Source organism: Gekko japonicus, unplaced genomic scaffold, assembly GCF_001447785.1.
Source record: "Gekko japonicus isolate JY-2015 unplaced genomic scaffold, Gekko_japonicus_V1.1 scaffold51, whole genome shotgun sequence".
Classification (NCBI taxonomy): domain Eukaryota; kingdom Metazoa; phylum Chordata; class Lepidosauria; order Squamata; family Gekkonidae; genus Gekko; species Gekko japonicus.
This window is the reverse complement of record NW_015172004.1, coordinates 1,624,020-1,639,328: the sequence shown is the minus strand read 5'-3', so window position 1 is coordinate 1,639,328 and position 15,309 is coordinate 1,624,020. Positions and strand designations below refer to the sequence as shown.

Here is a 15,309-nt window from a genome sequence, read left to right as displayed (position 1 = left end):
TAATACTGTTTGGAATTGAAAGAGGAGATGAGACAGATCCACTGGATTGCGGCTTATCCTCCAAATATTTGTCTAACTCATTTTTTTTAATTATTATTATTTTTACCCCACCTTTCTCCTCAGTGGGGTGTTCTCCTCACCTCCATTCTGTCTTTACCACAACTCTGTGAGTTGTGTTAGGCTGCAAGTGTATGACGGGACCAAGGTCACCCAGCAAGTTTCCTTGTCAGTGTAGGGATTGGTCTTGCCAGTGGTTAATAAACCTAATAGGAGAAGCAAAGAGATTAAATTTTCAGTTTAATTCTTATTTATCTCTTTACACCCTTCATTGATATGGTTTGAAGGATAATTTTGAAGAGATCTGGTTCAATCTAGGATGTCGGGGGGATTAGAGAGAAGAAGGCTTTGCGAAATAGCCTCGAACTGCAGTTTTGTTTCATTTTAACGCCCGCAGTTCTGCCAGCAATTTCATACAGCCTGTGTCAGATGCGGAGCTGCAGGCAAACAGTCCAGCCATCGAAAGATTGAAATTCAGCCTCAGAGGTGCATTTTGCAGCTAAGGCTACTGTACGACTTCTTTCTGGCCAATCCTATAAAACAATGAGAGCATTTTAATGTTTAATCTGGAAGACCAGCACTTTAGGGCTAGCCTCTCTGCTTGTTTTTTTTTGGGGGGGGAAAGCTAGCAAGAGTGTCTTTATAGCCAAACCCGTTTCCCTTCACATGGCTATGCAAGAGATTCCGCTAGAAGTCGTTCTAATATTTAATTAAAATATTAAAATCTTTAATTACTTCAGCCCCTGGGAGATATTAAAATATTATAACTGCAGTTGAGAGAGTAAAAAGCAATTTGTTCTGCAAGTCATGCTGGCTTCATTAGCAACAGCATCAGCACTTTGCCCTGTTTTATTGAATAGGAACCTATTGACTGCAATGTTACTGTTGCAGAACAATGAAAAGCTAATACACGCTTTAATGTATCAGACCAATGCCACGTATTAAAATGATCTTTGGATGCTTGGTAAGAGAGCTCCCCTCTCTTCCCAAAACCCATTTGTTTCTGAATATTTGTTAGTCGTCATTTTAATATCATTTAATATAGAATAGTTGCCATGGTCGTGCCAGGTCATGCATATAAGAACATAAGAGACGCCAATGTTGGATCAGGCCAAAGGCCCATCCAGTCCAACACTCTGTATCACACAGTGGTCAGAAATGCCAGTGCCATCAGGAGGTCCACCAGTGGGGCCAGGACATTAGAAGCCCTCCCACTGTTGACCCCCTCACTTGCCCCAGAGTCCCTATCTATACCTTGTGGCTAATAGCCACTGATGGACCTCTGCTCCATATGCTTATCTAATTCCCTTTTGAAGCTGTCCATACTTGTAGCTGCCACCACTTCCTGTGGCAGTGAATTCCATGTGTTAATCACTCTTTGGGTGAAGAAGTACTTCCTTTTATCCGTTCTAACCCGACCGCTCAGCAATTTCATGGAGTGCCCACGAGTTCTTTTATTGTGAGAAAGGGAGAAAAGTACCTCTTTCTCTACCTGCTCTTTCCCATGCATAATCTTATAAACCTCAATCATGTCATTCCTCAGTCATTGTTTCTCCAAGCTAAAGAGCCCTAAGCACTTTAACCTTTCCTCATAGGGAAAGTGTTCCAACCCTTTTATCATTCGAGTTGCCCTTTTCTGCAATTTTTCCAAAGCTATAATATCCTTTTTAAGGTGTGGTGACCAGAACTGCACACAGTATTCCAAATGAGGTCGCACCATTGATTTATATAGGGGCATTATTATATTGGCTGATCTGTTTTCAATACCCTTCCTAATAATCCCCAGCATAGCATTGGCCTTCTTTATTGCAGTCACACACTGTCTCGACATTTTCAGTGAGTTATCCACTACAACTCCAAGATCTCTCTCTTGCTCAGTCTCTGCCAGTTCAGACCCCATCAATGTGTATTTATATTTAGGATTTTTGGCTCCAATGTGCATCACCTTGCACTTGGCCACATTGAACCCCATTTGCCATGTTGACGCCCACTTGCCCATCTTTGACAGATCCCTTTGGAGTGCCTCACAATCCTCACTGGTTTTCACCACCCTGAACAACTTCGTATCATCTGCAAATTTAGCCACTTCACTGCTTACTCCCAACTCAAATCATTAATGAACAAGTTAAAAAGCAGTGGACCAAGTACTGATCCCTGCGGTACCCCACTGCTTACGTCCCTCCGCTGAGAAAATTGCCCATTTATACTCACTCTCTGTTTTCTATTAATTAGCCAGTTTTTGATCCATAAAAGGACTTGTCCTTTTATCCCATGATTTTTGAGCTTACTTAGGAGCCTTTGATGAGGAACTTTATCAAAAGCTTTCTGGAAGTCAAGGTAAACAATATCTATTGGATCCCCCTTGTCCACATGTTTGATCACCCCCTCAAAGAACATTAATAGGTTAGTGAGACAAGATCTTCCCTTACAGAACCCATGCTGAGTCTGCCTCAATAGGTTTTGTTCATCAATGTGCCTACTAATTCTTTCATTAATAATGTTTTCCACCAATTTACCCGGTATCGATGTCAGACTGACTGGCCTGTAATTTCCCGGATCTCCTCTGGAACCCTTTTTAAAGATGGGAGTGACATTAGCTACCATCCAGTCCTCAGGAATGGAGGCAGATTTTAATGAAAGATTACATATTTTTGTAAGGAGATCCACAAGTTCACATTTGAGTTCTTTCAGAACTCTCGGATGTATGCCATCTGGGCCTGATTTATCAGTTTTTAAGTTGTCTATCAGTTTTAGGACCTCCTCTCTCGTCACCTCAATCTGACACTAATTGTTGTTTCCCTGGATTTTTTAATGATTAAAAAAAAAATCATATGTAATGGCAGGAACAGTAAGTATAGGTCAGATTTCGGGGGTGTTAGGCTCAGCTTCAGTAGAGTAGGACTTCAGTGGTGAAGTACTGATGGACTGAGATGAGGAAGTTGTCTTCAGAAGAAAAGACGAAGAGATTGGATTTATACCCCGCCCTTCACTCAGAGTCTCAGAGCGGCTTACAAACTCCTTTCCCTTCCTTGCCCTACAACAGACACCCTGTGAGGTAGGTAGGGCTGAGAGAGCTCTTTCAAGGACTGCTCTTGAGAGAACAGCTCTGACAACTATGGCTTCCCCAAGGTCATCCAGCAGCTGCAAGTGGAGGAGTGGGGAATCAAACCCGGTTCTCCCAGATTAGAGTCCGCACACTTAACCACTACACCAGACTGGCTACACCAAAAGGCATCCCTGTCATCTCCCCAGCAGCTAGCTTGGGAAGAGCATTAATTTCAGGAGTAAGGGGTTCAAGCCTCTGATGGGAAAGGTGGAAATAAGGCAGAAGGTTATTCCCATCAGCAACAAAAAGATGGGGCAGAACTAGAATGGTGGAGTATAACATTGTTTTACATTTCTAATGCATTGCATGTTATGTATTTGCTTGTATACTTTTAAAAACAAATACCTGCAACGCTCATTTCAACGATTTTCCTGTATTAGAACTTGAGGAGTTTTTCTTGATTGATTTGCAGAATTTTCTTAAAAGTTCATCCTTCTCTCTTAACAGAAAGAATTATGCAACATGATTCTCGACTGTTGTGCTCAGCAAAGGACGTACGAGAAATTCTTCGGCTTACTGGCCGGGGTGAGTCGCTTTCGTAGTGGATGAAACAGGATGCAGGAGCAGCTAGTGAGGAGGGCTAAGAGCACAAAGGCATGCTGAGTCTCGGTTGGTGTGTTGCATCTGGGATTGAGCCGTTCGTCGGTCAGAGGGGGTCTCATATAATTTCGCTTCAACTCAATCATAGCTTTTCAGTAGGAGTCAGTTCATACCTCAAGCAGAGAAATCTGTTTCAAATGTTATACCCTGAGTGTTCAGTTGTATTTATTATAAAAATAATAGGAATAAGATTATTAATAGTAATATAAAGAGAGAAGACGGGGCTTTTTTTAAAGGGTGGTGGGGAACAGTAAAACGAGGGGGGAAATAGTGACAGATTTTGGAAGTCCTCAGTATGGTATCCAAAGTTTTCTTGGACCTCTGCTTTTGTTGGAAATCCTGTCCGTCCGTCCCCAATAGAATTTTCTCCTTCATATCGCATTTTGCATAACGTTTCTTTTATCATAGGCCGTTCTCAGTATTTAGTGGCAAGTGCTGATAATGTGGAAGAAATGATGATAGAAAAGGTTAATTATAATTGGCTGTTTTCAGCTGACTCTTCCTTTACAACGAGAGATTAATTTCTCCCTCTTACACGTCGCAGAAAGCCGTGTACTCCGTTCTTTCAGTTCTTGTTGCCCCTGAAAATAGTGACCTGTTTAGTATCCTTTTAACTGGAGAAGTGTAACTTTAAATAGGGGTTTACTATTAATGTGAAAATAACTTTCAGTTGAAAGAAGCCTTTCCCCCCAGGATTCACAGTATAAAAAATTAAGGCCATAAAAAGAGCCCCTGCTGTTTCAGACAAAGGAACCATCTAGCCCAGTGTCCTGTTCCCTGGAGTGACCAGCCAGATGCTTCTGGGAACCCAACAATTAGGGCCTGGAAGCCATGGTGCTTCCCTGCTGTTACTCCCCCAGCAGCTGGTATTCAGAGTTGGTCAGGAACCTCTGAACGTGGAAGCTCTATTTAAGCTATTGTGGCTGATAGCCATTGTCTGATCCCCAGTTAAAGCCCATCTAAGTAGGAGCCATCACCACATCATGTGGCGGCACACTCCATTTGTTAATTATGCAATCAGTGACGTTTTCTCTTCCGTTCTTCCCGATTCCACTGCTGATCGCTGTTTTCACTGGGACAAAATTAAGTTCTTCAAGCCATGTATAATGATGTTGATCTCCATGTATGGGCATGGTATAGAGCAGGGGTGTCAAACTCATTTGTTACGAGGGCCAAATAAAACATAAATGTCACTTTGTCGGGCCGTGCCACGTGTGACATAAATGTAATGCCAGGTACTGGAGACAGAAACTGTATAAAGGACAGTAGCTGGTCAACTCTTGAGTTGGTGTATCCTTGATGCAAGGTCTCATTGGCTGGGAGGGGGGGTGCAAAGGAAAACCCAGATGGGCGGACTGGGGAGCCAGCGGTGCAGCACTGGGCAGACGCTCCCACACTGCTTGATTGTTGCAGACAAGGTTGTTCCACCATTCTGAAGCCACAATCAGTCTCCTGCTCCCTCCCTTGTGTCAGCTATGCTGCCATGGGGGTAGGGAGGCTGGTTGTCTTCTAATTGCCTTTGCATTCCTTCTGTGCTTCTTTGCTGCTACAACGCTTATCTCTAAGTATTGCAGGTGGGGTTGTTGATGTCTGGTTTTCTTGGGAACCGTTTCATTCCTAGTTTCAGTGCTAAACGGCCGAAGCTCTTTCTCCCACATGCGGGAGGGTGGCTAATTGGCCAGGGCAGTGGGGGGGGGGTGCATACGAATACCCTATATCCTATTATGCCCCATGGGCAGCCGTCATTCTTAACAGTGCCTATGTTAATGCATCTATAGCTCTTCAATAAAGTATTACCTTTCCTGAAAGCGTGTACTACGTTGTTGGCTGTGGGTTCTGACACCTTGCACTAGTTGTTTCCTGGCCGCATAAGAGCCCTGGATGGGTGGATTCTGGCCCCCCAGGTCTTATGTTTGACACCCCTGGTATAGAGAATACGGAGAGAGAAATTGTGTGCGTGTGTCTCACAAAAGCCCCAAACGTTCCTTTCCTTATCTAACTTTTTGGTTGCTCTCTTCTTTCCCTTTTCTGGCTCCTTGCTTTTGTGAGGTGAGACAACCTGAACTGTATGCCGCATTCCAAATATGGCCTCATGGCCATTGTGTTTGCATTCCCATTTCTAATCATCCCTAGGTTGGAATTCATTCATTTTTCACTGCTGCTGCACATTAAGTTGACGTTTTGGTAAGCTGTCCATCACAATCTCAAGATCTGTTTTCTGGTTCAGCACAACAGTTTTACACCCCGTCAGTGACTGTGTTAAGTTAGGGATTTTTGCCCCAACGTGCCTCATTTTTCACTCACACTGAATCTTGCTTTGCCATGTCATTGTGCAGTCACCCACTTCGGACAGATCTGATCACAGTTTGCTTGGGTTTTCATCATTCTTAGTAATTTGTTGACATCTCTAGGTTTGACCACCTTTGCTCCTTGCTCCAGATAGCTTGAACAGGTTAAACCACACAGATTGGGGGACACACACAGACACTGCTTGTTCTCCATAGTGAGAATTGTCAGTTTACTCCTACCTTTTGCTGATGCATGAGGACCTGTTCTCTTATCCCTTGACTGTCACGTTTATTTACGAAGCTAAGTGTTTTTGGAAGACCAAGTATCTAATATCTACCAGATCATCCTTATCAACATGTTCAAAGAATTCTACAAATTTGATGATGCCAAAGTTACCTTTATAGAAGCCATGCTGATTCTTCCTTAGCATCAAGGCTTGTTCATCTCTCTGTTTAACCATTCTGGCTTTAATAATGCTTTCCACTTTTGCCTAGAACAGACAGGCTAACACACCTATAACTACATTAGCGCTCTCTCTCTCTCTCTCTCTCTCACACACACACACAATTCCTTCTGCGTTATTTTCCAAGCCTCTGGTAGAGAAGCTGGTTTTAGTGACAAACTGCATTTTTTTAGGAGATCAGATTTTGCAATATACTTGCTTAACAACTTATCTGTTATGCTATCCAGGTCCAGTGACTAGTTAGTTTTTCATTTCTCATCTCTGTTATACTTAAATTGCTTTTGGAGGAAGACATTTGAGCAGTTTTGTTAGAGTATCTGTCCGGCACCTCGCCTGTGAATATTGACACAAAGAATTTGTTCAACAGTTTTTCTGCAGTCTTCTTTTAGCAATCTGTTCAGACCTTGTTTGTTCAGAGGACTGACTGCCTTCCTGGTGGAGTTCTGCTAAAACTTCATTTTTTCGTGCTAATACTTTAATATTGAACTAAAAATGTAATGTTGTAGAGCTTAAAAATCCCTATAGAAAAAAATGGGCATTCCCAATGAAACAAATGGGCATTATTCCTAATGAAGATCCTGCTTGTGCATGCAGGAGCCATGGATTTTCCTTTTGAGAAGCATGTCTGTTTACTCCCTTGTGGTCCTCATGCCCTCCTTTTGGAAAATGGGATCTTTCAGTCCAAGTTAGTGGCCTTTGGCCATATGCAATACGTTTTATTACTACTAGTAGTATCTCAATAGAGAGGCCTCTTTACCATGGTGTTATAATTCTAAGGTATTTCCATATTCACTTTTCTTCATGTGATTGTCTTAACCATGTCTTGTGATTTCAGCGGTTCTGTATGTTGAAAAAAGAATACATGGAATCATTTGAAGCCATTTTCAAAGAGCAGTATGATACCATACACCGGCTAGAAACAAACAAGTTGAGGAATGTTGCCAAGATGTTTGCCCATCTCTTATACACAGATTCATTGCCATGGAGTGTAAGCATCACAAAACAAAAAAATTCCAGCATTTGGTTTCTGAAATGTTAGGATAGCTGTTGTTGGCTGTTGGTGGTTTTGTATTTTGACATGTGTCAAAATTAGACAGAATTGGGTTAAAATGTGTATTGTGAGCCATTTTGGAACTGCTAGGGCTTTGGGGGAGGGGCTGTGGCTCAGGGGTGGAGCCTCTTGGCATGCAGAAGGTCCCAGGTTCAGTCACTGGCAGCTCCAGGTTCAGTCACTGGCACTGCTGCCTGAGACCCTGGAGAGCTGCTGCCAGTCTGACTGTGGTAGACCAAGTGTTTGATTCCTTATAAGGCAGCTTCATGCATGCATGAGTACTCTGACAGAATGTTGCATCTCAGGATAGAGGAAGTTTGGAAAGGGTGTTTGCGGTCCTAAGAACACTGTTACGGGAATAATTGCATGGGGGAGCCATGTTAGCCTGTTCTAATGTAACAAAAGTCCAGGGGCACTTTAAAGACTAACATTTAGTTCATTATGAGCTTTTGGGAGAAGTGAGCGGTTATCAGTCTTGAATGGGCCACTGGACTTCTGTTTCATTGGGAATGACCCCTGTTGAATAAAACATGACATACTTCTGAGTTGACCTATTAGGATTGCTCCCAGTGCATATGTGGGACTTTGCATTTAAAGAGCTGTCAGGTCTCAAAGATACTTGTTTAAACAACTCAGGAGTTTGCCGTGCTTAAAGAAAAACATATCAGTATGAAAACAAAGCATGAACTGGATTCTTTTGAGTGAAGGAAATAGACATTGATGATATCCTGCCACTTTTTTAAATTTGTAGGTCCTTGAATGCATAACTCTGAGTGAAGAAACCACCACATCATCCAGTAGGATTTTTGTTAAAATATTCTTCCAGGAACTTAGTGAATACATGGGACTTCCTAACCTTAATGCAAGGTTAAAGGATGAGTGAGTAGAAACTTAACATTTTACATTTCCAGCAGGATAGCTGTGTTAGCATGTTGCTCTGAAAACAAACAAGAGTCCTGTAGCACCTTAATGATGAGCCCAGTTATATTCTAGCTTATATTTTCATGCATAAGAGCCTGTTTGTCAGATGATGGAGTGAGCACTATCCCACAAAAACTCACATGCTAGAATAAAAACATGTTAGTCCTATTTCTTACCTACAAATCACGATTCCAAGTCTGAGTTAAACGGTAGGTTAGACCTGTTGGTGTGGATATAATTTAACTTTTGAAGGGAAACTAAATCCCAATCATTTTACAACAGTCTGATAGTCTTGGCTTTGGTTTGCTCATTTGACACTTTTGAGAGGTGGCATTGACCAGATTTAATGTCTTCAAAATGGAATGGCAGAAGGAAATGATACCACTTTGGGATTAATAAGAATTACTTAATGTTTTTCCATCAAACAACATGCTTGTTGTACAGTTGAGAGTGCAAGACATTTCTGTTCTGAATCGTCCTGAAATGCAGTAGAGTAAAATCCGGAAAATACATCCTCTTAGAGTCAACTGTTACAGGTGCAAACTTGACAAACCACTTTCGTTCCAGACACCAACCCAGGAGAAAACCTCGAGTGCTGCCAATGGTCATTAAGTAGTTGTCTAGATGTTATTACAACTGGCCATTCCATCCCTATGACCAGACAGTGAATAAGCACTGACGCAGCAGGAGTTCACACTAGCCCCTTCCTTTAATGAAACCCTTAATTAAGTCATGAAGGGTCGATGTTTACCACTGATGTTGTGTTAAATGACAGACTTAAACCCTTCGATATCCTCAGAAGTTTGAGAGGCCTCGCTTTGCATGCCTCGTTTCCTTTCTCTCCACACGCTACTGCATAGGACTGCCAACACCACCTCAGAAAAATGCCAAGAGAGTTTGAAATAGGGATGGGCACGAACCTAAAAAGGGTGGTTTGGGTCAGAGTTTGGAGTGGCCAAACCCCAAACAGGCCCCACCTGAACGGGTCTGGTAAGTTTGGTTCCCCCTTTCTCCCAGCTGCACCTCGCTGCAGCCGGGAGAAAGGGGGCAGGGACTGGCCTGGAAGGGACTTCCCTTCCACCTTTCTCCCAGCTGCGGCTCACCAGGGCCAGGAGAAGGGGTGGAAATCACCTTGGAAGGGACTTCCCTTCCACCTTTCTCCCAGCTGCAGCTTGCCATGGCTGGGAGAAAGGGACAGGATCACCCAGGAAAGGACTTCCTTTCCTTCTTTCTACCGGCTACAGCTTGCTGCAGCCGGGAGAAAGGGGGCGGGGATCACCCAGGAAGGATTGTATCGCTGCCAGCCATTTAAACAACAGCCTCCATGTTTTAGTCCTGTAACATTGTAGTAACCGATAAGGGCGCTGGTTAGAGCTAGGGAGACCTTGCCCAACATTTAAATAATAGAAAAGCATTACCTTGTAAGGAACTGAAAATGGATTCTCAGCAGTGGTTCTTTGTTCCCGAGGAAGGACCAGAGGTCTGGAACACTGAAAAATTACCTGGGAAAAGTGTTGGACTTTCTGTATATAATTCTGTATATTTACTCTTTGACCTCTATTTTTCCTATGATGGATTGTATGGGCATACTGACTTCATATCATAGATCACACTTTAAATGAAGTCTCCTTTATGAATATGTTGTGGGAAATATAGAACACAGTTGTTTTGCTAGTTTTAAATGGCTGCCAGCCATTTAGGTTTAAATGGCCCCCTTCAAAGAGGGGGAAGCAAAACCAAAGGATTAAATGGCTGTCAGCTGGCCATTTAAACCTAACAGCTAAGCGGCAGACCTCATGCCACTCTGCTGTTAAGTTTAAATGGCTGGCCCCAAACAGCCGAACCAAACCGGCCCAAGTTCATGCTGAATTTTGGCTTGTGAGCCAGTTCGTGCCCATCCCTAGTTTCAAAGTGGTACCTGGGTAGACTGGAATTGAAGGAGGATGACTTAAGGGAGCAACGGATTAGTGTCAGTCTAAATCCATAAATAGTTACATGCATGTTGGTTTCAGTGCCCAGAAAGTTTTGTGGGGGGAATGGGCCACTTTTACGAAGCCTATGTTTTAGCATTAAAAAATCATTGTTCTAAGCATTTTTAAATCGGGACCAACCAGCAAAGATCATTTTGGTAAAAAGGGAACTTCGCGGTGGTCCTGCTTCTCTCCCATGCTGGTTTGGTGTAGTGGTTAAGTGTGCGGACTGTAATCTGAGAGAACCAGGTTTGATTCCCCACTCCTCCACTTGCACCTGCTGGGCAAGCCATAGTTCTGGCACAGCTGTTCTTGAAAGAGAGCAGTTTCTGTCGAGAGCTCTCTCAGCCCCACCTACCTCACAGGGTGTCTGTTGTAGGGAGGGGAAGGGAAAGGAGTTTGTAAGCCGTTCTGAGACTCCTTTGGGTAGTGAAGGGGGGGGTAAAAATCCAATCTCTTCTTCCATGAAAATGTTTTAATTAGTTCAGATAGGTTGCTAGCTTAGTCATAAAGCAGTTATCCACTTTTAAAAGATCTAGTTTGGGTTATTATAGCAAAGCCCCGAAATGTTGATTCTGTCCATAATATTCTGTGTGCATCCTTTTAATGAGATTAAATAAAATTCATGTCTGCAAAAGACAGTTGTTTGGAATGCTTGTGTCATCACAACAGTAAAACACACCGGACAAATTAGTAATGTATTTGCTTCATGTTTTTTTAAAGTTCATTAAAAGTTTCACAGCACTCTGCTCTGTTGGAAAGAGTTAGCTACTTTTCTGCCTGACTGGAAAAAAAGTCTTAGGGGAAAAGTCTTTAATTCGGTAGCTCACAGATGTTTACACTTGTGAAGGTGTATCTGTCAAGTTTTGTGTAAGAGAAACTAATCTGTTGCGCTTTCCTGCAGAATTTTGGTGGTTTAACCGAATTTTTAAAACCATGTTCATATCACCCCAAGCACATTGTATGCTGTATGCAAAGCCTTAAAAACAGCCTGTAGCTTGATCGCTCCATTTGTTTTTAACAGAACTCTGCAGTCATTCTTCGAAGGGCTCTTGCCTCGGGACAACCCAAGAAACACAAGATTTGCCATCAATTTCTTCACATCCATTGGTCTCGGGGGACTGACGTAAGGAAAACCTGGTTTTGCATTTTGGTATAAAGCGATTGAGCTCTCAGGATTCTGTTTCACTTCAGTGTCACAAAAAGAAATGAACTCTGGGGTGAGGCTGTGGTGGTAGGGGGACCAGCCATGTTCTCAGGCACTCTCGTTCTCTTTGTAGAGAGACAGATAACTGGCTGCCATGTGGGACACAGTTGTGAGAAGATCATTAATGTTTCTTTTCTACATGGTTAAAACCTGCCTGATTTATTTGTTTAGGGACGAGCTACGTGAACATCTGAAAAATGCACCAAAAATGATTATGACGCAGAAACAAGATGTGGAGTCGTCAGATTCATCCTCAGACTCTGAATCGTCTGAATCAGGCAGTGGCACCGACAGCAGTGATCGCTCGGAGTCTTCCAGTGAGAGCGAATCATCGTCCGACAGTGATCACAGCAGCAATTCAAGTATTAACTCTAATCTATAATTTATGCTCCCCCCCCCCCCGTTTTCTTTGCATGCTATTATAAATTTGCACTGAAGTAAAATAGAAATGGCTCTACAGTTGGCACATTGCTTCCTATGTGTCCAAAAGTCATTTCAATTACTGGAATTGATGGGCATCATCAAATGGTAAATTGCCCAGCTGACGATTTAAGAGATCTGAAATCCATTCAGGAATACATGGGTAACGTTAGTGAGACTTCTTCTTTGTGTGTGTGTGTGTGTGTCTACAGTGGATTCTTTAGTTAAATACAAATGTCCACAATTCTGCTGTGGGCTGGGGGCTCCCAACTTGTTGAGCCTGTGGGCACTTTTGTAATTTTGAGTGGGTCCTTCCACAAAATGGCTGCCTTGGGGACAGAGGACAAATCACAGACTATTGGTATGTTCCAATCCATGCTCATAAATGTGCTCATAAATGGCTCTGCGTCTTCGTGGAGGGAAGTCTCGAGTGGAGTGCTGCAGGGCTCGGTCCTAGGCCTGGTGTTGTTCAGTGTTTTTATAAATGACCTGGAGGAAGACATAGTGGGGATGCTTATCAAATTTGCAGATGACACGAAGCTGGGTGGGATTGCTAATTCTGAAGAAAGCAGAGTAAGGATTCAAAATGATCTAGATAGGCTGGAACAGTGGGCTGACACAAATAAAGTGAATTTCAATAGAGAGAAGGGCAAAGTCCTACACTTAGGTACAAAAATCAAAGGCACAGATATAGAATGGGAGGGACTTGGCTTGACAGCAGCACATGTGAAAGGGATCTGGGTGTTCTGGTTGATCACAAGTTAAACATGAGCCTGCAGTGCGATGTGGCTGTGAAGAAAGCTAATGCAATCTTAGGATGCATTAACAGAAGCATTGTGTCCAGATCACGGGAGGTGGTAGTTCCGCTCTATTCTGCTAAGGTCAGGCCTCACCTGGAGTACTGTGTCCAGTTTTGGGCACTACATTTTAGGAAGGATGTTGACAAGCTCGAGCGTGTCCAAAAGAGGGCAACCAGGATGGTGAGAGGGTTTGATTCGAAGTCTTATGAGGAAAGGCTGAAAGAGTTGGGTATGTTTAGCCTGGGAAAGAGAAGGCTTAGAGGGGACATGATTTCAGTCTTCAAGTATCTGAAGGGCTGTCATGTAGAAGATGGAGCAGATCTATTCTCTCTTGCTCCGGATAGCAAGACTAGATGTAATGGGTGGAAATTACAAGGGAGTTATTACCGGCTAAATATCAGGAGAAACTTCCTAACTGTAAGAGTGGTTGAGCAGTGGAACAGATGGCCTCGGGAGGTGGTGGATGCTCCTTCGCTGGACGTTTTCAAGCGGAGGCTGGACGACCATCTTTCGGGTATGTTGCAGGGCTATCTTTCGGCTATGCTCCCGCAGAGTGCAGGGGGTTGGACTAGATGACCTGCAAGGTCCCTTCCATCACCTCCTGCAGGCTCTTCAGAAGACCACCTGCTCCACCCACGTGGAGAAAAGCCAGAGGCAGGGGCCATGGCTCAGTGGTAGAACATCTGCTTGGCTTGTTGAAGGTCCCAGGTTCAATTTCCAGTTGAAAGGACCAGGTAATAGGTGATGCGAAAGACCTCTGCCTGAGATCTTGGAAAGCTGCTGTCAGTCTGAGTAGACAATACTGACCTTGATGGACCCAGGGTCTCAGTTCAGTACAAGGCAGCTTCATGTATTCATGGGTTCGGTTGTCTTTTTGCTTTGGGGGAGAAGGAAGTTGGCCACCTGGAAACACATTGGTGGGTATTGTGGCACCTGCAGGGACCATGCTGGGAACCATGGCTGTAGTCTGTGTGGTTTTTCTTCTCCTTTGGGGGGGGGGGTTGAGGTGGGGAGGTAAGCAGTGTTCCCTCTAAGCTGAGTTAGTGTGAGCTAGCTCACAGTTTTTTAGCCTCCAGCTCACAGATTTTTGTCTTAGCTGAGGAAAGATGGCTCCAGAGCAAACTAATTTATGCAGCAGCCAAACCACTCACTCACAACTTTAATGCCAGTAGCTCACAAAGTAGAATTTTTGTTCACAAGACTCCACAGCTTAGAGGGAACCTTGGAGGTAAGTCTCTTGAGGCTAGTTCATACATGCTGCCTTGAGCTAGTACGTTCTTCATGTGGTAGACTTGAGTTTTCACATGCAGAATTGTTTGGTTGGAAGAAAAGTCTTGAAAGTAGGCTTTTTTCCTGATGTTAAAAACTTTCCACACAGGGGGTTGAAATATTAGGATTTCTTAATTCGATTCAGCGCCTAGTTCATTTTGAAACGTGGCCAAAGAATTCCATTATCTTGGGTATACGATTAAGTTCAGAATGGGCTGCCGCTCATAGAGTGATAATAAACATAAGCCAGGTTACCGTGTTTGGTCAAACCTTATGGAGGGGCCTGTATGCCAGACCTCCCCTCAGATGCATACGGATTCACTGCGTTCTGTTTTTTATCTGTTAAATTGGCCCTGTGCGCACAGTTCCTAGTGCAGAAAACATGAACAGTCATGTATGTGGTAGGTTATAATACCGCTTGTTTCCTCCTTCCCTTTCCGAGAGTCATTTGCTGACTGCAAGGTATACAATAAAGGCAATTTTATAATTAGATTTTTTTTTTTTAAGTAAGAGTTACCCTGCTGGCTTTTAAACTACTTAATATGAAATACGGTGAACATTGTTAATCAGGAAAAATGCCTGCTAGTCCAGCCTTGAGAATACAGTCAGTTGCGAGAGCAGATGATAACCCAGCATGAGCCTCTGCTTGTAGGATTCTGCATGCTGGTTTAAAATTAATTTATTAACGATTTTAGGAGCCGAAAACCTTTTTAATTCACTGTAACCGGGTGGTTTAGGAATGCTTGAGGAACGGCCCTCTGATCTGTTGCGGTGAGTTTGCTTTGCGTTTGCCTGAATCCTAGTGCATCAGATTTATAACAGAGCACTAAAGAGGGGAGGCATGATGGAGCGTGAGGTCAGAGATGTGGCATTTCAACAGAGAGCCAGATGGCTTATGCACAGGCAGCTGCAGCTAGATAGGAACCAGAGAGGTAAGTCCTTGGTGACAAATTAACTGAGGCTGCAGTCTGCTGGTGTAAGCAGTGCTCCCCTCCCCACCCCCATATTTTTAATTTTAGTACCTTCTATACTGGTGTTTTGTCGTCCCCCCCCCCCATTGAAAAGTCGTAGATTGTAAAATGATGCATTTTGATAGCCTCAGCAGTACATTCTGATTTTTTTTTGGGGGGGGGGGGGGGGGTACAAAAACAAAAAG

At 43.4% G+C, this 15,309-nt stretch overlaps 1 protein-coding gene across 1 annotated transcript in view; it reads left to right on the top strand.

Moving 5' to 3' along the window:
• Window positions 1-15,309, top strand: part of CWC22 (CWC22 homolog, spliceosome-associated protein) — a 50,630-nt gene that overhangs the window by 29,663 nt on the left and 5,658 nt on the right. Inside the window, exons 15-19 of the mRNA XM_015420143.1 lie at window positions 3,611-3,688; window positions 7,351-7,503; window positions 8,318-8,445; window positions 11,482-11,583; window positions 11,836-12,026. Of these exons, the coding sequence (XP_015275629.1) occupies window positions 3,611-3,688; window positions 7,351-7,503; window positions 8,318-8,445; window positions 11,482-11,583; window positions 11,836-12,026 (652 nt within the window). The remainder of the gene's footprint in view (window positions 1-3,610; window positions 3,689-7,350; window positions 7,504-8,317; window positions 8,446-11,481; window positions 11,584-11,835; window positions 12,027-15,309) is intronic.